This window comes from Anabrus simplex, chromosome 1 (assembly GCF_040414725.1).
Source record: "Anabrus simplex isolate iqAnaSimp1 chromosome 1, ASM4041472v1, whole genome shotgun sequence".
Lineage (NCBI taxonomy): Eukaryota > Metazoa > Arthropoda > Insecta > Orthoptera > Tettigoniidae > Anabrus > Anabrus simplex.
The window spans coordinates 378025971-378053865 of NC_090265.1; the positions used below are offsets into that span (position 1 = coordinate 378025971).

The following is a 27895-nucleotide window of genomic DNA, read 5'->3' on the forward strand; positions in this document are numbered from 1 at the left end:
TCTCAAAACTTTTAAAGGTTATAGATGTAAAAATTGGTACTTAGAATCACCTTTAAAAATAAAGAAACACGTATGTTTCGTTTTCGGAAAATCCTAATAGGAAAGGTGGAAAAGGTTGAAAAATGGGTCGAATGCATTACATGAGTCTACTTATATTTCAGAACCCGAAGAAATTACAGACCTGAAAATTGGTGTTTGGGATCTCTTTTAAAAATAAAGAAACACGTGTTTTTTTGTTTGTGGAAAATCCAATTAATGGGGGAGGGGAAATGGGGTGATTTTTTAAAATGAGTGTAAGTTATCTATATCTCAAAACTTTTAAAGTTTATAGATGTAAAAATTGGTATTTAGAATCTCCTTTAAAAATAAAGAAACATCTATTATTTGTTTTCGGAATATCCCAATGGGAAGGGTGTAAAAGGGTGAAAAATGGGTTGAATGCCTTTAATGAGGCTACTTATATTTCAGAACCTGAAGATATTACAGACCTGAAAATTGGCGTTTTGGAAATACTTTAAAAGTAAAGAAACACGAATTTTTCCTTTTTTGGAAAATCCACATATTGGGGGGTGAAAAGGGGGGGTGAATTTTTTAAAATGAGTGTGTCTACATCTTAAAACTTTAAAATTTACAGATATAAACATTGGTAGTTAGAATCTCCTCTAAAAATAAAGGAACGCGTATTTTTTTGTTTCCTGTAAATCCTAATAGGAAGGGTGTAAAAGGGTGAAAAATGAGTTGAATACCTTTAATGAGGATACACATATCTCAGAAACGAAAGATATTACAGAACTGAAAATTTGTATATGGAATCTCCTTTAAAAATAAAGAAATACGTATTTTTTATTTTTTGGAAAATCCAATTAATGGCGGTCAAACAGGAGTGACAAATTGGGGCGAATTTTTTGAAAGACTATATCTACAGAATATCTTGGAAACGTAAAATGTTACAGACGTAAAAAGTGGGTGTTTGGAATCTCCTGTAAATGTAAAGAAACATAGGTGATTTGTTTTTGGAAACTCCACTTAAGGGGAACTCAAAAGGGGTGAAGTTTTAAAATGAGAATTTTTACAGTATATCTAAAAAACTTAACATGTTACAGAAGTGAAAAATGGTATTTTTTATCTCTATTAAACATAAAGAAACGTGTAGTTTTAGTTTTCGCAAATCCCACTTGGGCGGTGGTGGTGGGGGGTAAAAGTGACTGAAAATGGTGTTGAATTCTTTTAATTAGGCTACTGATATCTCAAAAATGAAGATGTTACAGACGTGAAATTTGATATTTTCAATCTGCTTTAAAAGTAAAGAAACACGTATTCTCGGAAAATCCAATGAAGGGGGGGGGGAGTGAAAGAATTGAAAAATTAATTGACTTAATTGTATGAGAATACATACATCTAATAACAACTAAAGTTGTTACAGACGTGAAAATTCGTATTTGGATCTCCTTTAAAAAAAAGAAAAACGCGTTTTGGTGGGGAAACCATCTTGGAGGGCGGGAGTGTAAAGGAGTTGAATTCCTTTCATAAGGGCACATAAATCAAAAACTGAAAAAGTTATAGTCGTGATAATTGGTATTTGGAAGATCCTTTACTATTAAAGAAACAAGTATTTTTTGTGGGAAAATTCACTTAGGCGGGGGAAAGTATTGTGAAATGAAGTGAAAAAAGTAAATGTTTTATGGGGATACTTATATCTCAAAACTGAAGGTAATAGACGTGAACATTGGTGTTTGGGATCTCCCTTAAACATAAAGAAACAAGCATTCTTTTAATTCCTTTGGGGGGGGGGGCGATAAATAAACTTAACGGCGGTGGGGTGTAGAAGGAGGTGAGACCAATTGATTTTACTGTTCTTAATGTACTTATAAGGATCCTCCGTTGCTCAGGCGGCAGCGCACCGGCCTTTCACAACTGGGTTCCGTGGATCAAATCCCGGTCACTCCATGTGACATTCGTGCTGGACAAAACGGAGGTGGGACAGGTTTTTCTCCGGATACTCCGGTTTTCCCCGTCATCAGCCATTCCAGCAAGACATAATAATAATAATAATAATAATAATAATAATAATAATAATAATAATAATAATAATATTCCGGACCGTCGTCAAATGTGCGGACCGCGCTGGAAACGGCTGGGTAATGACTAAGAATGCGGTCCGGCCACGGGTTCAGTGCCGCCAAGGCACCCGATATGACACCACGCCGGATCTCCTGAAGGATTTTATCCATATTAAAAATGATTATAGGAAAAGATGTCAAGTATTTACGGACCCAACTGACCGGGAGGAATACCTGAGCCTTGCCCGGGAAGTACGAAATCGATTGCTGAAAAGGAGGATTGAAAAATGTGAGGAAACGTGCCGTAAAATAATAGAAAACCAGTCAGATCGGGAATTTTGGTGGATTCTCGCAGAAAACGAGTGAGATTGCGAATTTCGGCGGATTATATATCTAAAAAAATAAGCATTCAATTATAACTTTCAGTATAATACCGTAGCGAAGCACGGGTATCTTGCTAGTATTATATATTAGCCTACCTTTAATTTCCCTTCAGCCACAGATCTATCTCTGTTGAGGCATAGTGCTTACATTGTATCTTCTGGAAGTTTCGTTATTTGTCTCAATATGATCCTTCACAATATAAAGGTGACTGATGGGTGGGTGAAATTAATAATAATAATAATAATAATAATAATAATCGAGCCCAGTTATTTGGCTGAATGGTCTGCGAAGTGGCCTTCTGTTCACAGGGTCTGGGATTCGATTTGCCACTGAGTCGGCTACTTACTCTGCGTATGGTTAATTCCTCTATCTGTGGGGACTGGATGATTATGTTCGTCCCTCTACACATCTTCATCTACATACAAGACATCACACTTCCAACCATCAGAGAAACACGCAATAGTGATTATATCACTCCACATAGAATTGGCGTCAGGAAGGGAGTTCGGTCGTAAACTTGTGACATCCTTATGAATTGACCCCTCACCCCCGTCCTCCAAATAAAATAGGAGGAAGGCCAGGAAGATGGTTGCTGTGAACATGCATTTTGATTTGACACCATTCAGGGCGCTTGCGTGGCTTTTCGATATTACGTTTTACTTTCCTAGAAGGCAGAGAAACCAGAACTCTCTTGGGCGACTTATTGATGAATTTCAATTAATTTTGTTCGTTAAACAGCAAATGTGTCACGAGAAATCTTTTATACGCTGACACCGTACGACGCACTGTAGACTGGACTTCTTTAGACCCTTCAAAAATCTGACTACCTCTGGCAGGTTTGAAGCCGTGATCTGGAATTTGGAGGCTGGCACTCTATCGTTAATAATGCTATTCCCTATGCAGCCAGACCCTGTGATGAATAGTGTGAAGGGATCAGCTGTAGGGATGGTTGGTGCATGTAATTCTGTTGGCTTGAGGAACTGTAAAAGCATCTTCTTGCTGTGTGACGAAGGTAATGGGAAGCTAACTAACTAACTAAACTCGTCTCTAGGAAGAATATTTGCCAAGGCTCACATTTTGGTACACTTGTTTCAATCCATGGTCCCCAGCTGAATGACAAGTTAGCCGAGCGGTTAGGATCGTAGAGCTGTGGGAGCTTGCATTCGGGAGATAGTGGGTTTGAAGTGCACCGTCGGCAGCCCTAAAGGTGGTTTTCCGTCGTTCCCGTTTTCACACCAGGAAAATGCTGTACCTGTACCTCAATTCATTCCGACTCCTATCTCTTTATTATCCCATCGTCGCCATAAGACCTATCTGTGTCGATGAGACGTAAATCCAGTTGTTAAAAAAATAAGACATTACACGTCCACTTATTGATGCTGGACCTTTTCCTATAACCAGTCTTGCATAATTTTTCTGGGTCATTGTTGCTCTTTTGCAAATACTGCAAATACCGTCGTTATTATTTGTTGTTAGGTCTAGTCGTTTCGCTCTCAAAACAACTCTCACCGCCACTACTGAGGTTCCGTCACGTTTCTTGTCCTATACGTGTATGTATTTTTATACAAAACTACTCATATCTCTGTGCCAGCTGCCGATCGATACTAGCAGTATTATAATTCTAATTTTAAAACTGTCCATCATAAATATTTATTTAAATTTAATTAATTCCATTATTATCCCAATCTCCGAGATATTCTAATGCGTATGCTGCATCATAAAGTTAATCTTCTTTGCTCTCGTGAATGACAATAATATTTACATGCAAATAAGATTTTTCTTGCGGTTCCCTTCTCTTTATCTATTATAAAAATATCAGTGCGAATGAATGAATTAAAATAAGACTCTCCTTTCTCTATACCTTTTTGGTTAGTGGCTGAAGTGCTTTATTAAATTTCGTAACCGTAGAAGAGTTTGAAACAAAAGAAAATTAAGAGAGTACTGAACTTAAAGGTTTCCTAATAGGATTAGGTTCAGATTACTACCAGATGGCGGACGTTGAGATGGATCAAGACAAATCATGGTAGAAATATGCTGAATTGCGGTAGAAGTGAGGTAAATCCAGAGTCCAATATGGAAATGGGGATTTTCCAGACAAACCATCAAACACATCATCGAAGAAAGTTCCTAGTCCTCCTACTCTGGAAATTTTCTGGATTTCTAGGAAGCTACTCCATAGACTTTATAATTTACAAATATTTGATTAGATTATACATTTATTTTCTTAAATTATAAGTTAGTTTGTAATGCCATACATCAAGGCCGTACCTAGGAAATTTTTATATGGCGGGAGTAGGATTTTTTCGGTGGGGCTTCCCAAACAAATCCTACGGGAGCTCATTAAAAACCTGTGGATGGGGATGGTAGAATACATTCGCGGTATCCTCTGCCTGGGACTCTCAATATGGGAGTGTGGACTGGCAACCACGGTTCCCGATCTGAGTCTGGCATTGCTTACACTCGTGTCAGTCTCATAACTTTTATCTTTCCTATCCGACTACCCATGGTCAACACTAGTTCTCTTCTGACCCCGACGTTATCAGGTTTGGAAGGCTTAAGAAGCATTTAATTTTCACACTGCAAGGTCTCTTCCTACGTGGTGAGAGAAGGTGTGGGGTGATAAGTTGATTATGGATCAGGAGAAGGATATCGTGGTCACATTCCCACAATTGAGGATTATTACTGGAAATGTTATTAACTCCTATTATTTGAGAACAGTATGTAGGGTGGTAGCTAATCGCTGATACGGAATCTCAACCACGTGGCCACGCGCCTTTCAAAATCTAGCCATGAGACTCGTGCTTGACCACGCTTACGGGACGGTTCAAAACTCATTTGCCAACGGGAAGTCCTCTTCTCTAATGCAGTTTCTTCTAAACTTAGAATTGTTTATCAATACCGTGACAGCTTCTACATGTCTTCAGTTACAAGTTAAAATATGTTAATATGTTGTACAGCTGTACCATATCGTAGCAAACACATTTCCTACACACCTCTCCTGTTTTCGGTATAACTTTCCTTTACACCCTGCGTACATTTTAGCGAACATTACTGGGTTATCATTACACAAACCATGTTATTATTTCACGGTAAAATAACTACATTCCTAACGTACGACTTGGACCTGATGTGGAACTGAAGCCTGGAAGTAGGCAATGTACTATGGACCCGTAGTTAAGCCTAAGTATTGCTCATCAGTAATCTTGAACCGGAATTTACTTTTTTTCATTTCAAATATTGATATGCATATTTGACATATGTTTTGAAAGACTCATTTGGTTCATAGAATTATATGGAACTGAAACACCGACAATTGCTACCGCAGAAAATATACCGTATTATAATATTTTGAAATGTGGTGTTACATAAGAATGCTGAAGGAGAGATGGATAGATCGGATCACAGTTGAAGAGATACTGAATCGAGTTGGTGGGCGGAGAATTATTTAGCAAAGTCTGTCCACCGAAAGGGATAGATTGATAGGACATATCTTGAGACACTTAGGACTTATTCAGTTAATTTTTGAGGGAAGTGTAGGCGTGATAACGATAGAGGCGGACCAATACAAGATTATAATAAACAGGTTAGAGTAGATGTACGATGTAGTACTTACGAAGAAATGAGGATAGGTTGGTATTGAAACAGGAACCATCCCGTTACGCCTGCAATTGCCCGTAATCGAACTGGAGACCGCACGGCCTATTCCATAAGTTTAAATTGTGCGCGTTGTCGTCTGTGACGCAACACATGCTGCTAGCAAGCTCGGCTGTAGCTTGCCAAGGCACGACCACTACGTCATCGAACACGTGGCCTGCACGTCAAAAGGAATGATCTAGAATTTTTTTCTATCTCCGCTTCCTGATGAGATAACAGCAATTTTGTAGCTGACAATAAATAGCTCATAGTCATATTTCAAGTCGATAGCCACATTATTTACGGAGATATTAGATTGTTAAAATATCGGGTGATACCCATGAAGATCACGCTCAGGGTCAAGTTTTTGTATAAAAAGCCAGCCTGGAGACTCAACGACAGCATATCTTCTCGCTGCTAGTGGGCATTGCCAATCTCTACAGCTTCTCCTACTATTTTTGCTCGGCCGGGTTGCTCGTCAACTTTACTTCGGCTCCTTGCCGACCTCAAAAAAAGCACATGGCCGAACTCCGCACTGGAAGTTTGCCATCCCGTAATACACTTAGTTCTTCCGTCATGTCCTTCACCCGAGCTGGCCGTGCGCGTAGAGGCGCGCGGCTGTGAGCTTGCATCCGGGAGATAGTAGGTTCGAATCCCACTATCGGCAGCCCTGAAGATGGTTTTCCGTGGTTTCCCATTTTCACACCAGGCAAATGCTGGGGCTGTACCTTAATTAAGGCCACGGCCGCTTCCTTCCAACTCCTAGGCCTTTCCTATCCCATCGTCGCCATAAGACCTATCTGTGTCGGAGCGACGTAAAGCCCCTAGAAAAAAATGTCCTTCACCACCACCACCACAACTACCACGACCTCCACCTTCACCCTACGATGCATTTCTCCCACAACTTTAGCTTAGTCCCATCCTTCGCCAGTCATGTCTTCATCTGTTCCCATACTACCCAACTCTGAACGCCCCAGCATTCTACGTATCCCACCTCGCTACTTTCAGCACCAGCGCATCACCAACGCACCAGCCTCAACTATTGCAACCGACAACCAACTTCGTCACCACCGCCACCACCGCCTCAACCCACCATGTTTTAGCTGCGTCATTCGCGGCGTTGCCACAACCATCACCGAACAAGAAGTCTTACGTGAACTTCAAGCAGCAGGCGTCCCAGCCCGTAAGGCGTTCCACATTCTGAACTCATCTGGTCCGACCACCTTAGTACGCCTCCATCTACCATCAGAAGACGCAGTCCATCGCCTCATCTGCAGTGGAGCACGCATCTACCGACGTCATTATCCAGTGGAACTCTCTCGCACCCCTCCTCGACCTTTCCCCAGACGTCCTTCCGTCGCTACACGTTCTCGCACCCGGCCAGCCCATCCTCCCCTATCAACATCCTGAACTACGTACGCCCACCACTTCCCACAACTCGTCCCTTCTTCCACCCACCTCCACATACCGATCTCTGTCGACTCCTTACAACTTCCCTAAGTCACATCGCTGCAGCCCTACAACTCCTCAACCCATTCCTCCACCCTGGCACTCCCGTTTAACACTTCACTCCTTCTACAAACCCACTCTATCTCGCATCTCCCTAGCCAAGAGACCCCACCATTCCTCCTCCATGACTTTGTAACATCGTTTTGCCATCTTTCTCCTTCATCACACCTCACTCTCACTACACATCTCCCGACCCGAGATAGCGCATTACGCTTTGAGTGTCCCGCCGCGTCCTTCGGGCGGGAAATGAAAACTTATTCGACGACGACTCAATGACACACAGTGACCGACAGCAGAAACCGGTGGAGGTCTGCTGCATGACGTAGTATCGGCAAGTATGCTTTGACTTAGTGCGTGGAGTACCAAGTTCCGAACGTCTACAACTTTAGACTCAGTATCAGCAAGGCACAGCCTAGGTGAGAACTTTGACTGTGACAGCAATATAATTTTATACTCTAGACTTTTCGTCCACTTCTAAAGGACTTATTTCAAAGTTGTAGCATCAGATACCTTAACATACTACGTTGCTCGCTTGAAAACCCAGGTGTTATACTTTGTTCAATGGGACATATTATTTTTGTGCCGTGTGTTACAGAACTGTTAGTAAACAACATAACTTACAACTTAATGAAAGAGGTTTACGTATTTGAACTTCTGCAAATAACCAGCTATCTAGGACTTTGTTTCTTAAAATTACGTGCCCATTATTTCACGTAAGGGAACATAGATTATAGAACTGAGCATTAATACTTTACGGTTTGCGAGATAGGCAGTAGATTGTTTCTTGAATATTCCGTGCCTATTATTGCATGTGGGGGAACATAGGCTGTGTAATTGAACATTACGATATTATCGTGTGAGAGATAGAATGTACAGACTCTGTTTAGAATTCACAATTTGTATTCAAACTTACAGTCGGGAGCACAGTGCCTTCAGCGTATCGAATTTGTGCAGTTGGACATTGACGGTGATCACATTGTTAAGTGGAACCTTGGTTCAAAATATCAGAATGAGATTTCCCTACGACGTTACACTTGTTAATCATGAACCGACAGTGCTATAATACACCAAGTAGCCTGAGCAATTTGACGTCACATGTGTAGACTTAACCACCCGTGTCATCGTGTGAATTTCCATCGTGGGAACGTTTTGATGGTGTTCCGGATCGTCGGGGACATATGGTGAAGGTGTTTTTGGTCGTCGGTGGATACGTGGTACTCTGGGGCTGCGAGGACGCAGTCAGGCTGAGCCAGCAAATTCAAGATCCAGAATAACATAAAGGTGATATGCATTTGTGTTTTTTTTGCTAGGGGCTTTACGTCGCACCGACACAGATAGGTCTTATGGCGACGATGGGATAGGAAAGGCCTAGGAGTTGGAAGGAAGCGGCCGTGGCCTTAATTAAGGTACAGCCCCAGCATTTGCCTGGTGTGAAAATAGGAAACCACGGAAAACCATTTTCAGGGCTGCCGATAGTGGGATTCGAACCTACTATCTCCCGGATGCAAGCTCACAGCCGCGCGCCTCTACGCGCACGGCCAACTCGCCCGGTGTTTGTGTTGTTTAAAGAATAGTCAGTTCGACGTTTATGAACTGTGACTTCCAATTTATCTTTCGAGTCCTTAAGTCACTTTCAATTTTTCAAGTAACTATGACTTTCTTAAGATGCTTCTCATTTAACTTTCAAGTTCGTAAGTTATTTTCAATTTCTCATGTAACTATCAAATTATCAAGTGATTTTCAATTTTACATATAATTCTCAATTTTACACGTAAAGCCAGTGTAATATTAAGTCTTACCAGAGCCACTCCAAAGCTCAAACCAACTTATAACGAGTGAAAAGAACTATGAAGGACATTTATAAAATGCAATCGAGACTTAGCCATTTCGGTAGATATTTCTCCAGTGAATTGGAACTTGAGTATTATCTATTTTATTAATTATTTCAAGAGTGAACTCTAATTAATTTACGATAATTTTTGAATTAGGCATTCAGTTTAAAACTTCAAGAGTGAACATTTATTTTCATAATAAGTCAAACTGATTAATTATTCCAAGTAGGAATTTTATTTATTTTGTTATAGTTTCGTTTGTAGTTTTGAACTGAGCGTTTGCTTGAAACTTCAAGAATGAACTTTGACCATTTTACTAAAACTGTCAATCATTAGCAGAATTCAAACATCAAAAACAAACTTTATTTGCTTTCAAATATTACATTTTGATAGTATGCATTTGACAAGGTTTTCATGACATCACAGGGAATTTATTTACATTTTCCAATGGTAATAAAAGTTATTTGGCCTACTATGCAATACTTATTCAACTGTAATACCCTCTCTGTATCCTCTCCTGCTCTAAGACCGCACACACCCTGCGTACTTCTCACGCTCGATCACGCGCATGATTAAGTGCGTGTCCGTTTACTGGTACAGTATGGAAAACTGCATTAAAACCACTATAAGGACTAATCATGCAGACAACACAGTAGCCATTTCCTTTCCGTGTGCCCAAGTACTAAGCATGCTCAGTGCTGCCTAAGTTTGTGCACCTCACTGGATCTTGATATACCTAGGTAATCTGGCTAATATGGGAAATGAATAACAAAAAGCAGAGAATCATGCATAGGACCAATGGTACAGTGCCTCACCCTGTTAGGTATAACGTAAACTCACGTATATAAAATCACAAAGTTTAACTCACCGTTCTGCATTGCAACACTCTTGTCCTCGACTCGACTCACATAGCAGCACAGCTCGTCCTGGCGGTCGGCATTCTCGATGAGCTCGGCCTCCACTGAGAAACCCCACATCTGCTCCAACGTAGTCCTCTGGAGCTCTACTTGGTAGAGAATTTTGGCGCAAACCTCCACGATCTCGTGCGTGTGAAGCTGTAAACAAAAGTAGGAAAAGAGTTCAGTCCATTTGTTCACTAGTTCTCTCCCACATAAGGATGCTGTAGAACTCAGTTGTATACCAGATGATAAACTTCGTTTGTAAACTAAAAATAGAGAGACGCAGATGTTTGCACATGATGTGAGAAACCTTGTCTACTATTTAGTCACCCACTCCACTTTATAAAGGGAGACATTTTTAATGCATGGTGATGGATCTTATGATTTCAGTGTAGATGACATTACAGTAGCTGTTTTTCCCGTGATGTACTGTAAGTACGTGGTTCAGTGTGGCGATTTTCCTAGGCCCTTCTGGCCGCCTGCACCTTAACTCACTCCTTTCTCTCCATGCGATATAGGCCACTACTATGTTTTCACTAAAATGACGGTCACTCCTAAGCCACTCATACAAATTATATACTTAAAGGGTATTTTCGTCTTGGTAAGATTAATGAGACGACTGAACGATTTATTTTGATAACGATTATGTGATTTTTACTACAAACTATAACATAAAAACCACTCATTCAGAGCCCACTTTTACAGATAGGTATATACTGTCCCGGACTTTCTTGTACAGCATTTCTCCTTCCCCCTGTTTTTTCTGCAAACCAACCAAACAACCAAATTACCTTGTAGTAAAGAGCTGTTTACGACCATATGCATTGTGTTTGTATGAATACACACATCTTATTAAAAAAACATACCCCACTTCCAACCACAAGAGAAACACGAAACACATAGGTTTGGCATCAGGAAGGGCAACCAGCTATATAATTGGGCCAAGTCCACATGTTCGACTTAGACTGCATGGGCGTGTGGACAATGTGGCAGAGAAAGAGTAACAATAAAGTACTGTTTGCCTGAAACTTCATAACTCTCATTGCTAAAACACAGGGCGAGTCCGCTGCGCCTGAACTTTTCTGTTGTTAGGCGTCCCAATGAACGTCACTGGTGATGTGATGGTCGATTTTCGTTTGCCGTACACCGAGCAACAGTCGCCCCTAACTTCTTACTGCACCATCACCTTTGCATAAACTCCGACAGCTATTTACACATTGCATCAAAATTCCATACGGTTATGTAAAACGTACGTGCCAATTATAAGCTTTCAGTATGGTGTGAAATGAACACAAAGCAATGGCATACTGAGAGAAAACGTATATGCATTTGCGAATCGGAAGTAGTTGTCAATCTAGTATGCTTTCCGGTAAACTGCTAACTGGAGTCGCCGTGGTGTCACAGGTTAGGTGGGTTAATGCTAATACAACTGAGGTTGGTAGGTGGGTTCGAGTCCCACTTGAGCCTGATAATTTTATTCGCATTTTGTGCTTCGATAATCCTCCACAAAGCAAATGTATCCGAATACCCTTACGCCGTGAGTTATTTATTTATTTATTTATTTATTTATTTATTTATTTATTTATTTATTTATTTATTTATTTATTTATTTATTGTCGTCTGTGTGGAAATCTTCCATGGTACTGGCGCTGTGCTTCCTGTGTGGTCTGTCTTGCTTCATTGTAGGTCAGGAGTACGTCAACATACTCGTCTGTTGAATACACAGCGACGAAATGACCAGGACTGCTAGACTACACCAAGTGAGGCCAGTACACATTGAACATGCATGCTATTGGTAGAATGTAGCACGAATGGCCTTGTATTTGACCCTCGAAGCTTAAAATGTGAATAAAAATATTTAGCGCTTGTGGCATTTGAACCCACTTACCAACGGCACATGCGTCAGCACGTTTGTGCTTAGTCCATGGCATCACGGTGCGCTGCTGCCTCGTGCTTATCAGACAGTTTAATGTATTGTGTAAATAGGCCTACCTGTCGCATACATGTTTACCGGGCGAATTTCCCATTTTCACACCAGGCGAATGCTGGGGCTGTACCTTAATTAAGGCCATGGCCGCTTCCTTCCAACTCCTAGGCCTTTCCTATCCCGTCATCGCCATAAGACCTATCTGTGTCGGTGCGACGTAAAGCCACTAGCATACATGTTTTTGAAAAAGTCTTGCAGTGATGACCCAGTAAGTGCTTTAAAGACGACTGTAGCTTGGTATACGGCAAAGGAGAATCGAACATCACACCACTGACGTTCGTTGGGATGCCTAACAACAGAAAAAGTCCGACGCAGTGGACTCACCCGGTGTACATCGTGATAGTTACTGTAAAAATATGAGTGCATGTGATAAAACGTATTTTTATTCCTGAACTTATTATCCCCTGAGAAAATGTTATTCTCTGCGAATAGTGAAGAATAATATTTCAGCTCATTCATTGCAGGTTTTCTCAAGTACTACGCGAGGCATAAAATTTCCTCTTTAGGATTATGATTAACTTTATCTAAAACTGACCTCATTGTAATTTTCATTATCATGGGCAGAACAGGAAACTCGTGCTCTTCGAACCTCTTACGAATTCACATTAAATATCTTCTAAATAATTAAGAAGAGCTCGCTTCTGATTTCTCGTTCATAATAATACTTGAGAAAACTTGGGATGTAACAAATAATTACGAACTGTAGTATTCTTCTCCTCAGTCTTTGTGAAGGCTTGAAGATCGTATAGCCGAGAGAAGAAAACAAAAGAGACTATCTAGAGAGCCAATCGCACAAGTTCAGGAAGTTTTCTTAATTATTCAAACGCTCAGACGTACGACCCTTTTGTGGATACACCTGTGGAGGTGGATCATAGTCGCAAGGTTTCAGATCGCCATTCTATACAGGCAGAAGGCACTGCAGAGTAAAGGAATTACGAAAGAAAGAAAGAAAGAAAGAAAGAAAGAAAGAAAGAAAGAAAGAAAGAAAGAAAGAAAGAAAGAAAATGATTATGCTATATAAGACACTTGAGGTATATCGGTTAATAATTCCATGTAATTATCGTATGTATGGTAAATTATACTGCTGTTAAATCTGTAGGCTATATAATATGTACAGGACTAGGACTGAGAAAAACGTGGCCGTGCCCAACATGTTTAGTAGCATCTTGGTCTTCAGTTTATGTCACAAACCACGAGATTTAAACCCATTTCACTGATGAATTATTGCCTGAGGTAGAATGTACATTAACCCGATTCAGACCTCAAAAAAGTGATAAATTATTCCACTGCCGGGAATCAACTCCCGGTCAACCGGGTTGAAAGCCACTACGTTAATTCTCAGACAATAAAGAAAGAAAGAAAGAAAAAGAAAGAAACAAAGAAACAAAGAAAGAAAATGAAGCAAGCAAGTTGGTAGTTTTGCATGAATGTCGATACTGTGATCATAGTCACGGGATCTCCAGTTTTACGTAGAATTCGGTTCAGTTGGCATTTCAAAAACCCCATGTGTATTGGCTGGAATTAGAACTACGGCCACCTTAGAGAGAAGCCAATGAAGATGCCACTCCGGCGTCACGTCCCACGAGTCTAGAATCCGAACTGCGACCATGTTGGTATGAGGCCAAGATAGCTGTATTTCATTTTCTTTGTTTTTTCCTTGCTAATTGCTTTACGTCGCACCGACACAAATAGTTCTTATGGCGACGATGGGACAGGAAAGGCCTAGGAATGGGAAGGAAGCGGCCGTGGCCTTAATTAAGGTACATCCCCAGCATTTGCCTGGTGTGAAAATGGGAAACCACGGAAAACCATTTTCAGGGTTGCCGTCAGTGGGGTTCGAACCCACTAGCTCCCGGATGCGAGCTCACAGCTGCGCGCTCCTAACCGCACGGCCAACTCGCCCGGTAGCTTTATTTCAAGTCCCAGCCAAAAGAACATAAATGACTAGGGAACCGTAGCTGAATGATAAATCATCGGACACGAAATCCAAATTTTCTGGATTCGGTTTCCAACAGTGTTGGATTGACCATTACGTTCTGTAACTTAACATCTCTCTGGTATGTATTCTAATTTTATACTCAACACGACCTAATAAGATGAAAGTCTATTTGAAAAAGGTGTGGAGCTTGACACGGGAGTTAGGGAATCACTGTTACACCTTTGGCATTTCCACCATAGTTGTGAAACAATTCTCACCACCGCTAAGTCCGCAGTGATAGTGGTACAGGAAATAGAGATACATTAGAAGTAAATTGAATGATTATTATTTCATTTTAGGGGCTTGCTGCCTCTTGTCTGATAAAAATGTATTAATATAATAATAATAATAATAATAATAATAATAATAATAATAATAATAATAATAATAATAATAAGAGCCTCCGTGGCTCAGACGGCAGCGCGTCGGCCTCTCACCGCTGGATACCGTGGTTCAAATCCCGGTCACTCCACGTGAGATTTGTGCTGACAAAGCGGAGGCGGGACAGGTTTTTCTCCGGGTACTCGGGTTTTCCCTGTCATCTTTCATTCCCGCAACACTCTCCATTCTCATTTTATAGCATCTATCATTCATTAACAAATCACTTTGGGAGTGGCGACCCCATCGTACTAATAGCCTATATCTGCTTCATTCATCACATCCCTGACCCGTCAATGACTGGAAAACAGGTTGTAGGTTTTCATTTTCAATAATAATAATAATAATAATAATAATAATAATAATAATAATAATAATAATAATAATAATAATTTCAAAACTCAGTACAGTAGCTCGATAGCTGCAGTCGCTTAAGTACGGCCAGTATCCAGTAACCGGGAGATAGTGTTCGAACCCCACTGTCGGCGGCCCTGAAGATGGTTTTCCGTGGTTTCCCATTTTCACACCAGGTAAATGCCGGGGCTGTACCTTAATTAAGGCAACGGCCGCTTCCTTCCACTTCCTAGGCCTTTCCTATCCCATCGTCACCAAAATACCTATTTGTGCCGGTGCGACGTAAAACAAATAGCAAAAAAAAAATTACAGTAAAATGATGATAATTAATAAAGAAAGTGACGTAGGCTTACTATATCACATTGTATACACAAGTGAGAGGGTAATAATGCACTAGTTTTGAGACTGCAGTGCGGGCGACCGGGCGACCCACGAGTTGCGCATTTACTCATATGGAGAGCGAAGGTATCACCCAGAAAACTTATCGCGAAGGAGAATTGAATTTAAAAAAAAGATATTTCTTCGGGGCGTCGACCTATGAAGATCTTTTGCCCCTACTTGCACCATATGTGAGGAACCTGCGTGTATTATGTAAATGGCGGAAGTGTAAAGTGTTGAATGTGAGAAAAGAAACGTTAAGGACGTTACAAATACCCAGTCCTCAGGTCAGGGATATTTATCATTTACAATTAAAACCCCTTAACCCGGCCGGGAATCGAACCCGGGGCCGCCGTGTGACAGGCAGACGCGTTGCCCCCTACACCGCGGGGCCGGACGAATTGAATAATAATAATAATAATAATAATAATAATAATAATAATAATAATAATAATAATAATAATAATAATAATAATAATTTTACGTCTACTTTTACAGTTTTGAAGATGCCGAGGTGTTAGCATTCTGTCCTGCAGGAAGTCTTTTACGTGCTGGCAAGTCTACCGACACGAGACTGACTTAATCGAACACCTTCAAATACGACTACACTGAGCAAGGAGCGAACCTGCTTACATGGGCATAGAAGTCCGTCCAAACCACTCACCCTGGCGTAAAATAATCCATCCTTGTTTGTATGATTCTGAGATGAATGATCCATCTTAATTCATTTCGATGAATAATCAACTTAGTATTTAAGAAAGCAGAACTTCATTACGAATCTGAGAAATGACACTGAAAGGAAAGAACACAATCTAAACAGCGGATTGACAGGATATAAGGTTGTATGTTATTACTGTAAGATCTAAAAATAGTTTTCCTCACCAAACCTTCTCAATTCGTCTTTATGAGTGAAAACTATTCCTAATTCTATTTTTAATTCAATCGTTTTTCGCAAAGCATTTTCTACGAAAGTATCTTTGTTTCAATGGGCGTAATATAGATTCAGTTTCGTAAAGACGTGATAAGGGAGGCTTAGCTAAATCCGCAGTCCTCTAAAACACTTTGTACCGGGAGAGTTGGCCGTGCGGTTAGGGGCGCATGGCTGTGAGGTTGCATCCGGGAGGTAGTGGGTTCTAATCCTACTGTCGGCAGGCCTGAAGATGGTTTTCCGTGGTTTCCCATTTTCACACAAGGAAAATGCTGGGGCTGTATCTTAATTAAAGCCACGGCCACTTCCTTCCAACTCCTAGGCCTTTCCTATCCCATCGTCGCCATGAGACCCATCTGTGTCGGTGCGACGTAAAGCCACTAGAAAAAAAACAAGAAAAACCCACACTTTGTACTCTTATGGCAAATATTGTAAACTGTGCAGTGGGTCTTTTTGTTGCAACATCAAGAATATTTTCTATTTATCGTGTTTGGAAAACGGTCTTCTTTAAGATGAGTGGTTCTACAATACTTATTACTACTTTCAAGCAGTACAGTGTTATTAGTAGCGATGAATTCACGGGCTGCTGCGAAATTAGCCATAGTATTCTACGGAATTACCGGACTGCTGCTGATTTAGCGCAAGTATTACAATTAAGTTAATTAATTGAAAATGTTATTTCTACCCGGCTCCTTTGCTGGATGGTCAGCGCCCTGTTCTTCTGTTTAGAGGGCCTCAGTTTCGATAACCAGCTTGGCCGAGGATTTTAACTGCGTGTGATAAATTCCTCTGGCTTGGTGACAGAGTTCTTACGTTCGTCTTAATACACTTCTCTTCAACTACAGTGTATACAACACACGACACTACCAACCACCACAGTAACACGTAATGTAGGATTGGTATCAAGGTACGTAGAATACAAGGTAGGGGTCACGAGAGAGGTGCGCAGTAGCAAAGCAAAGCTGTGACGTCACGCAGGACCCTCGCGTTGAATCTGCCCTGAATGAGCTAGAGGTAGTTCGAAAAAGAATCACTGTACACGCAGAAGCTAGGTGCTAATAGTTCACGATAGTAACATATCTGTGGTATATAAGAAACCGTGTGTGTTTATTTTATGTGATGAAACGTAAAAATCAGTAATAGTGTACACTTTTCAGTATGGTTTGTCATGCGAGTGCAGGCTGCACAAAACATAGCAGGCACGCGAAGGAACGAAACATACACTTTCTTGTATTCCTTAAAGCCACTGGCCTAAATAAATGGTGACAGAAGTAATCAAGACATTATCGAAAGATATCTTTCTCAGCTTCGAGGGTTCGGGAGACTTCATGACTATCCTCTTACGACAGCTATGACGCAAAAGGTGAATTCATTGCTGTCAGCCTCAATGCTTCCGAGGCGATAAGAAATTCCAACTGTTCTCCGGAAGATTATGAAATATTACGTCCAAATATGTTACATGATACTGATGAACTCCATGGATATCGGGGGGTCAATGCGTCCGCCTGTCATCCAGCGGCCCCGGGTTCGATTCCCGGCCGGGTCAAGGGTTTTTAATTGTAAATGATTAATATACCTCGTCTGGGACCGAGTGTTTGTGTCGTCTTTAACCTTCCTTTCCTCACATTCAACACACTACACTTCTGCAATTACACTTACCCTACCCGCAGGATCCCATCATATGGTGAATGTAGTGGCAAAAGATCTACAGAGGTCGACGCCAAGAACAAATATCATTATTCTTAAAAAAGGCCAGCGTTGAGCCCACAACATCCTATTCCTTACTGGAGGATGAGCACGGGTTCGTTAAAGCCCTTGAAGAGCTAGTAAAACAGGTCGAGGACAGTCGTGAAACCAAGGATCGTGATGAGCTGCTTAAAGACTTCACTGGCTGTATAGCTTTTAGGGTAAAGAAGAAGAACCTCGATACAGAAATAGAAAACAGGTCAACACACAAAAGGTGGAAATTAGATCTCAAAAACGTCTAGAGACTGTTTGATGCAGCCTACAGAGAGATGGTACTCCACTGTGGTGCAGATGGAAAAAAAAGAGTTCAAATTTTACCACGGCTAAGAACTGAAAGAGGGTTTTAACATCATCACAAACCTTACGGATATCCTGAAGAAGAAATTCCCCGAAATTTTATGAGCTTACAAGTTGCTTCGTGAGAAGCCGTTCTTTTATTCGAATGGACGTTTTAAACAAAAGTAAGAAAGACATTCAAGAGACCGGGTTTCAGTTAATACAATACCGATAAAAAAAGAAGAAAAGCAAAGAAATTCCACTGATGCTATAGAGTGTGTTTGATGTTCTTTTTTTAAAATATCAGCATTATCCTTTGTGTATAACATATCTATATTTTTATGAAAGGCTATTTATTATGTTGTATATGAAACCAGTGCTAAGAACGTTAATATATAGGCTCAATTTGTCAGCTCCTGGCACTTGGAGAACATTTTCTATACTGTTTGTGTTGTTGACAGTGTATATAGTTTCCCAATATTGCTGTAACAACGGGCATATTTCTTGTAATCATCGCGCTTTAATATTCGAGTCTGTAACAATTAGAGCCCCCTTGTTATTGTTATCATAGGTAACATGAACATATGGAATGGCCATTCCACTGCGATCACAGTCTTAGCATTGTTACAACCTTTTATACAGATCGGAACACTTCAGAAACGCTGCTTGATTCACACTGTATTTGATCTCCTATTATTACTCTACTGTAATAGTGAAGTGGAATGCCTTTTCTGAGGTGAAGTTAAAATATCAATGAAGTTATCTCTAACTTGTGGCTAAAACAAAATAGCTCACAGCTGTGTATTAGCCTACCTCATACAAAAGACAAGGCGCTGAGGGTTCAAGATGACGTCATCGACGGCCCAGCGTGGTGGGGAGACCTGCGCGTGATCCCTACCTCTTACTCTATCTACCTTGGATTGGTATAAGGAAAGGCATTTGACCACAACACCGGGCCAGATCCGTACCAAGTGCGAACCTAATAAATTTGGGGAAAGGAAGAAGAGTAAGAATCATTCGTAAAAGAAGAAGTAATAAGAATAGTATAAATAAAAGTTGTTTCAGACCTTTTCTATCCTTGCGTCTCCGAAAACCGTCGATGTGTTAGTGTGATGTTAAACCAAAAAAATTAAATACATAAATAAATGAACAGTCTTAGTTTTTCAATTTGCTTTATGTCAGACCGACACAGATAGGTCTTATGGCGACGATGGGATAGGAAAGGGGTAAGAGAAGGAAAAAGCGACCGTGGCCTTAGTTAAGGTACAGCCCCAGCATTTGCCTTATGTGAAACTGTGAAATCACGGAAAACACTCTTCAGGACTGCTGACAGACGGGTTCGAACCTACTATCTCCCGAATGCAAGATGACAGCTATGTGACCAAAACCACACAGCTACTCGCTCGCTAGTATGGACTTCCTTTATGATAATATATAAAGCTGTAACTTGCTTCCTAAACAGAAAACAGATGGAGATGTTAGATTACCTCGAACCTGGTTTCCATATTTCTAGACAGGTCCGACAATAACCTTTCCACTAGAAATCACCTTACAGTAGCATTGCATGTATCTACACTCATATTCATAATAATCAGAACCCCTTGAAAGACTAGAGATAGGAAGTTCATTTTAATTAATTAATTAATGTTATTTGTTTTACGTCCCACTAACTACTCTTTTACGGTTTTCGGAGACGCCGAGGTGCCGGAATTTAGTCCCGCAGGAGTTCTGTTACGTGCCAGTAAATCTACCGACACGAGGCTGACGTATTTGAGCACCTTCAAATACCACCGGACTGAGCCAGGATCGAACCTGCCAAGTTGGGGCCAGAGGGCCAGCGCCTTAACCGTCTGAGCCACTCAGCCCGGCAAAGTTCATTTTCACAGACCATGTGCATTAGTATATTCTAAATAAATTATTAGCATTTGAACCATGTCGGCCCTCAGGTTCCAGGTCCACATCGATAATTCGGCGCACCACCACCGATTGGTAAAATGTGCCTGCGGCTCTCGTTGTCGCTATAAACCGAAGGTAATGGATCAGTGTGACTTGAGCGTACGTGCAGGATGCCTCGCAGACGTAAGCGAGAACCGTACCGTCAAATGAGTGAGTTTGAAAGAGGGCTCATTATTGACATGAGAGAACGTGATGCATACATCCGGGAAATTGCTGTTCGTGTGGGACGAAGTGTGTCGGCAGTGCAACGGGTGTGTACAGAATGGGGCACAGAAGGCCGTAGAACACGACGAGATGGGTCTGGTCGAACCACCCAGACCACCCCCCGAGAAGATTGACACCTCATCCGAATGGCATTGCAGAACAGATCTGCGTCCTCCTCGGCTCTGGCGCAACAATGGAATAGTGTAACACATCGTGCACTATCAGGAGTGACAGTCCGTCGCCGTTTATTACGGTCTGCGTTACCGGCGCGTCGTCCACTTCTCCGCCTACATTTGACTAATGTGCATAAACATGCTAGACTGCAATGGTGTATGGAACGAGGTCCGTTTGAGTTCAGAGAGACAATTTTTAAGACATGCTTATTAATAAAATATCATCCAAGAAAAGGGACCCTTCCAAGCTTTCTTTTGCTAGTTGTTTTTTTTGTTAGGGGCTTTACGTCGCACCGACACAGATAAGTCTTATGGCGACGATGGGATAGGAATGGCCTAGGAGTTGGAAGGAAGCGGCCGTGGCCTTAATTAAGGTACAGCCCAAGCATTTGCCTGGTGTGAAAATGGGAAACCACGGAAAACCATCTTCAGGGCTGCCGACAGTGGGATTCGAACCCCCTCTCTCCCGGATACAAGCTCACAGCTGCCCGCCTCTACGCGCACGGCCAACTCGCCCGGTGTTAGTTGTTTTACGTCGCACCGACACAGATAGGTCTTACGGCGACGATGGGACAGGAAAGGGCTAGGAGTGGGAAGGAAGCGGCCGTGGCCTTAATTAAGGTACAGCCCCAGCATTTGCCTGGTGTGAAAATGGGAAACCACGGAAAACCATTTTCAGGGCTGCCGACAGTGTGGTTCGAACCTACTATCTCCCGAATACTGGATACTGGCCGCACTTAAGCGACTTCAGCTATCGAGCTCGGTCCCCTTCCAAGCTAAGAGTATTTTTATTTGAAGTCATAAGTTTGGATTCGACTACTCCATCTAAGCAGACCACTCACTGCAGAGAGAGAGTAAACAGGCACGAGAATGGGATATTTAAATTTTTAAATATTTAGATCATGATTTGTTCACGTAGAATATTGCACTACTTTTGGTAATTAAACAAAATATACAGTATTTGACGGACGAAGTAGTGAAATGTTGTTAGTAATGCTTTTTGTTTTGGAAATGACCTATATTACCTCTGTCCCTGCAGATTCCACTTTTGGTAACGTTGTCGTCAGATTTTCGCAATATGTGTTCAATCCACTGTAATTTCTTTCTCTTGATCTACTGGTCGATCAGTAATTGATATAAACTTTTCCAAAGTTCCTTATTGGACACTATGTCTGGCCAATGTATTCCTAGTCTACTTAAACAAAAATCATCATCGCTTTACAGTGTTATTTACGATCGGCAGTTTGGTTCTTATGCGGAGTTATTTTGAACTCCATATGGAACGAAGCACCATGAAGGCACTCTTGGATTTATTTGTGCTGCTGGCTGATAATTGAACAGTATATATTTGACAGGTCCGCCTCTGTGGTGTAGTAGTTGGTATGATTAGCTGCCACCCCCGGAGGCCTGGATTCGATTCCCGGTTCTGCCACGAAATTTGAAGAGTGGTACGAAGGCTGGAACGGGATCCACTCAGCTGAGTGCAGTGGGGTTCGATTTCCTCCTCAGCCATCGTCGAAGTGGTTTTACGTGGTTTACCACTTCTCCTCCAGGCAAATGCCGGGATGGTACTAAACTTAAGGCCACGACCGCTTCCTTCCCTCTTCCTTGTCTTGACGCAAGTGTAATAGACTAAGATAACTTGAAAACAATATTCTTTAACCCATGAGTAAATAATGCCAATATCGAGCTCGAATTATTGTTAATTATTATTTATTATTTTTCCGGTTGTGATTATTATTATTATTATTATTATTATTATTATTATTATTATTATTATTATTATTATTATTATTATTATTATTATTATTACTTATGAGGTACGGCTATGAAGTGTTTATATCAATTTAGTATTATTATTATTATTTACGTAGTTGTGTCATATGTTCGGACGATCGTATTATTTGTGAGGTTATATCATGAAACATGTGCTGTATATATATATATTATATTATATTTATACGAGTTTAATGTAAGAACCTATAATTAATAGTATATGATTTATTATTACCTGTATATATGGTGTATAATCCACAGTAACATTGTGCAAAACATTGTAACATCCAGAGTAACGTATCTTTGATACTAGATGGTTGTAGAATGTTCTTTACATTATAACTATACTATTAGGCACTCTAGAATTTACGAGAAGATATGTTGTGTAACATTCTTCTAGAAGCCTGGCCAGGCAACCTATATAAAGAGACAGTCTCGATGGTGGAGTTGAGTTATTGTTTAACAGGAGTTGTTCTTGTGAACACGTGTTGTGTTTATGTCGACATGCTAAAGTAGCAGTCAAGTTTCAAGATGGCAGTCTTAGCCTTCTTATGTTTCGCGATAGGCAGTTGTTCCAAATGGTGGTTCATTGATGTGTAACTTGTGTTTAATGTGAAGATACGTTGTAAATAAATTAATGCACGCAGCTGACAGCATTTTGTGTGCGTCTTTGTGAATACATCAGTCTATCCCGTCCTATCTTCTCTCTCCCCACAAGGTCCCTGCTCAGCATAGCGGGTAAGGCCACCTGGGCGAGATATGGGTCCTCCTTCTCAGCTGTATCCTTCCTACCCGAAGACTCACGCTTCAAGACACTGCCCTTAAGGTGGTAGAGGCGGGATCCCTCGTTGAGTCAGAGGGAAAAATCAACCCTGAACGATAAACTGATAAAGAAAGAAAGAAAGAAAGAAGGAAGGAAGGAAAGAAAGAAAGCTATATTTGACAGAGGAAGTAGTGAAATAGGAATGACCTGTATTACTTAGTTGATTAAGGAATAATTTCGTTCCAAAGCACACTAGAAAAAGTATTGTGAAAGTAGATTAAACAGGATAGAGTGAATGGGAAGAAAGAAGGTACCACTGAAACAACATTAATATTTACTGCGCTTCTTAAACCACGGTACTTACCGAGTTCCAAGTTTACGTGGCATAGGGTAGAAGAAAACTCAGTTCAAATTGGCTAGAAGCGCTAGAAACAGGTTGGATTGTGAACCCAGGTGTTGGAGTTTACCAGTTTACTGCTATGCTTTCGTTACATGTACCGCGATATTTTTTAAAAAAAATATTGGACCAGCAAATAAAGCACAAAGCACACAGGTTTACATAAGTGATTACATTTTAGTTTGAAGAATCGTTCTAATCTGCTTACGAGGCAGCAAATAAAACAAGAAGGTTACAGTAAATCATGATTGCACTTTAGAAAATAGCAGGTGATGTAAATGCTGAAATTTTTTATAGTGAGTGAGGTGTCGCTAACAGTAGCCTTCTGTAAGTCTCTTCGTGACATTGCGGCCATGATGAGGGGCTCAGACGGTAGAGCGTGGCTTTCTGAGCTGAATTTGGCAGGTTCACTTCCGGCTCAGCCCAGTTGTATTTGAAGGTAGGCCTGTTCAAATACGCCGGCCTTGTTTAAGTAGATTTATTGGCTCGTAAATGAACTCACGCGGGACAAAATTCGGGCAGTTCGGTGTCTCCGATAACTTAATTAGTGGAATGTGAAACCAGTAATATAATTACATATATTGTAATCATCAGTTTCAGGTAGAAATGCTGTGTTTTAGAAGTCTGTAGTAGAATATTAGGCGATAAAAACTTGGTTATTACATTCATCAGTAGGGTTCGGAAGTTTATGACCTAAAGAAGTAGGAAATATGCAATCAAATATGCCCCAAAATGGTAAAATATGACAAACTTTTTATGGATAGGTTGCAGGCACTGTATTAGAGTATTACTAACATTAAACGTGCCGAAAGGTGATGTGATAATACAGCAGACATAATGAAATGAGCAAAATATGACCAAAGCATAAACAATGGCCAAAATATGCGTTTATATGCAACATGAAATTGCTTTAAACGGGGTCAGGGACCCATCATTAATTGGAGTATTACTAACATTAAACGTGTCAAATCCGTGGGGTTTGCGGCGCGCAGCTATGAGCTCGCATCCGGGAGATAGTGGGTTCGAATCCCACTGTCGGCAGGCCTGAAGAAGGTTTTCCATGGTTTCCCATTTTCACACCGGGCCTTCCTTCTCATTCCAAGGCATTTCCTCTCCCATCGTTGCCATAAAACCTATCTGTGTCGGTGCAACGTAAAGCAAAATAGCAAAAAGAATATATGTCAAAAAGTGATAATAGTGAAGACACATTTAATTAGGCGAACTGACAGAGCTACAGTGGGTACTTTAATAATTTATACATTCATTCAGTATCATAGGACTGACGTGCAGCTCTTGTTCGGTTTTCCTAAAAAATGTAATCCAAAAATGAAGTATTAGCATGTTTCTTGGCATCTGTCAGCGTACAGCATTTCTTTCCTGGAATGATGTCTTTCGGGAAAAGAAGGAGAAATACATCTAATATTGTATTTTGAAATCATGTGTTTGAAAATCGACGCAGATAAAATGTACCTTGTTAAAGCGACGCTTCAATTTGAACAAAATATAATCAAATATTGCCTCATATCACTCAAATGAGCAAATATGACTAAAGCATTAAAAATGGCCGAAATATGAGTTTATATGCAACACAAAATTGTTTTGAATGGGATTAGGGACTCATCGTTCACAGTTATGTTCGGTAAAATGAGCTCAGGAATGAAATATGACTTTTCCGTAATATCCGAACCTTATTCATCAATATAGAATGCGTATTTTGTGATAATTACTGGCTGGATCTGAAATGATCGTCGCTTGACTTCAAATAAGGGACCTTATTACTTGTTTAACGTCGAACTAACGTCTAAGTACTCTTAGCGACGATGGGAGAGGCATTGAGAAGATAGTGGCTGTGGACTTAATTAAGGTACAGTCCTGTCATTTGCCTAGGAGCTGCCTGCGTGACTTAATAAAGGCGTGCTCGTTTCATCCGAGAAAGTCGATTCGATTCCCCGTCAGGAAGCCAAAAAAATCACAAACGAGATTTTTTACTTCTCGGGAGACACATGGCCTCGAGTTTCGTTAAGCATATACCAGAAATGAATACCAGATTAATACCTGGGAACATAGAGTCGACCGCTCTAAGCACTTAGTTCCAGGGTTACGGACAGTAGAAGGAGATGGTTTTACTTCGCTTTTCCCCGACATTTTAATGCTGATAAAATGAGAACCACGGAACTATCTTCAGGGCTGCCGACGTTGGGACTCAAACTCACTATCTCCCGAGTGCAAGATTATAGCTCCACGACCCATATCATGTAGAAATACGGGACTGTCATAACGTAAAAATGACAAAAATCCGCGGAGTGTACCTTCTGGGATAATTTACGTAAACTGACATGGCCTGAAAAGTCACTTCTCTTTGGCTTCATGTTCCTCTCGTAGAGCGTGTCTTAAAGAGGACGGGACGGCACCGGGCGAATTGGTCGTGCGGTTAGGAGCGCGCAGCTGTAAGCTCGCATCCGGGAGATAGTGGGTTCGAACCCCACTGTCGGCAGCCCTGAAGATGGTTTTCAGTGGTTTCCCATTTTCACACCACCCAAAATCTGGGGCCGTACCTTAATTAAGACCACGGTCGCCTCCTTTCCATTCCTAGGCCTTTCCTGTTCCATCGTCGTCATAAGACCTATCTGTGTCGGTGCGATGTAAAGCAAAAAAAAAAAAAAAAAGAAAAAAAGAAAGAAAAGGAGGACGGCTATGAAGGCTGAGATTTTGCAAATCGTGAGGGGTGGGGGGAGGGGGCATGCCAGACTAGTGTCACAGCCGCTGGATTCAAACCAAGGCTGTCATGGTTCAAATCCCTGGCAATACATGTGACATTTTTGAAGAAAAATCATGCCCTTGTGGTTCAAATTTCACGTAACACTGGACGTTGCATGAATATGATTACGCTATCAACAGTCAAGTAAAGCAATAACATTTTCTATAAATGGTATGCCTTGGGAATTTTTATTAATTAGTATGTTACTAAAATAACAAAATTAAAACTTTCCGAAGAGAGCCTACTGTCACTTCTTCATCGTGACAGAAGATTAAAAATTGTTACAACTATTCGCTCAAGCAGACTAGCCGTTTATGTATCACTTCAATTAATCGAGGCCGGGCTGAGTGGCTCAGACGGTTAAGGCGCTGGCCTTCTGACCCCAACTTGGCAGGTTCGATCCTGGCTCAGTCCGGTGGTATTTGAAGATGCTCAAATACGTCAGCCTCGTGTCGGTAGATTTACTGGCACGTAAAAGAAGTCCTGAGGGACTAAATTCCGGCACCCCGGCGTCTCCGAAAACCGTAAAAGTGTAGTTAGTGGGACGTAAAACAAATAACATTAATTATTTATTATCAATTAATCGAATGTGATTTCACCAATAATCCACATCCCAACGAATGTATTACAAACTACTAGCACCGGAATTCAGTAAACATTCCTCATACTTATAAACCTCTTTAAATAAGGTGTGGTCGCCAATGGGTAGTAGTATGAATAAGGTTCAAAGGGAGAAACGTGAGGAAGATTGTTCTTTGTTATATGGATAAACAATGGAAGAGGGACATCTGTTGAGAGTCATCATAGTCACTTACGGTCAAATATCTGGCTAGTGATTAAAAAGCAAAAATAGAAAGATAAAATATATTCCTACGATTATAAAATGATTAAACAAACAGTGGATCGCATCGGCAAGGACAACCAGTTCTTTTGTGTATTAATAGGCTTTTAGAAAGGTTAATGTGAGTTTCAGATACCTCATTTATAGTCCGACTCATTTGCTGAATGGTCAGCGAGGAGGCCTTTGGTTCAGAGGGTCACGGGTTCGATTCCCCGCCGGTCGGGGATTTTAATCGCATCTGATTAATTCTTCTGACCCGGGGACTGTGTGTTTGTTCCAGTACTTTCCTCTTCATATTCAGACAACATACTACACTAATAATCACGACAGGAACACGCAATAGTTATTACTTCCCTCCATATAGGGTTGCGTCAGGAAGGGCATCCGGCCGTAAAACAGGGCTAAATCCACATGTTCGACACAGTTCGCACCCGCGACCCCACAGATGTGGGAAAAAGCGTAGAAGAAGAGGAAGATACCTGATTTATAAATTAATAAGGGAATTTTCCGTTCTTCGCGCGGAGGATTTTTATTTTTGAAACTCTTAAGGAAACAACTCACCGACTACTGTCAGTTCAAAAGTTGTACCGAACAAGTTTGGTCTAGACATCTCAGCCAGGTACACGGCTTCTAGTCGGTGTTATAGAACATGGCTTCAATCTACACCAATTGGAAGATACGGTAC

General features: G+C 41.0%; 1 protein-coding gene across 1 annotated transcript in view; it reads right to left on the bottom strand.

Moving 5' to 3' along the window:
- LOC136856812 (protein still life, isoforms C/SIF type 2) overlaps positions 1–27895 on the bottom strand; it is a 560067-nt gene that overhangs the window by 118348 nt on the left and 413824 nt on the right. Inside the window, exon 7 of the mRNA XM_067134934.2 lies at positions 10287–10473. Within this exon, the coding sequence (XP_066991035.2) occupies positions 10287–10473 (187 nt within the window). The remainder of the gene's footprint in view (positions 1–10286; positions 10474–27895) is intronic.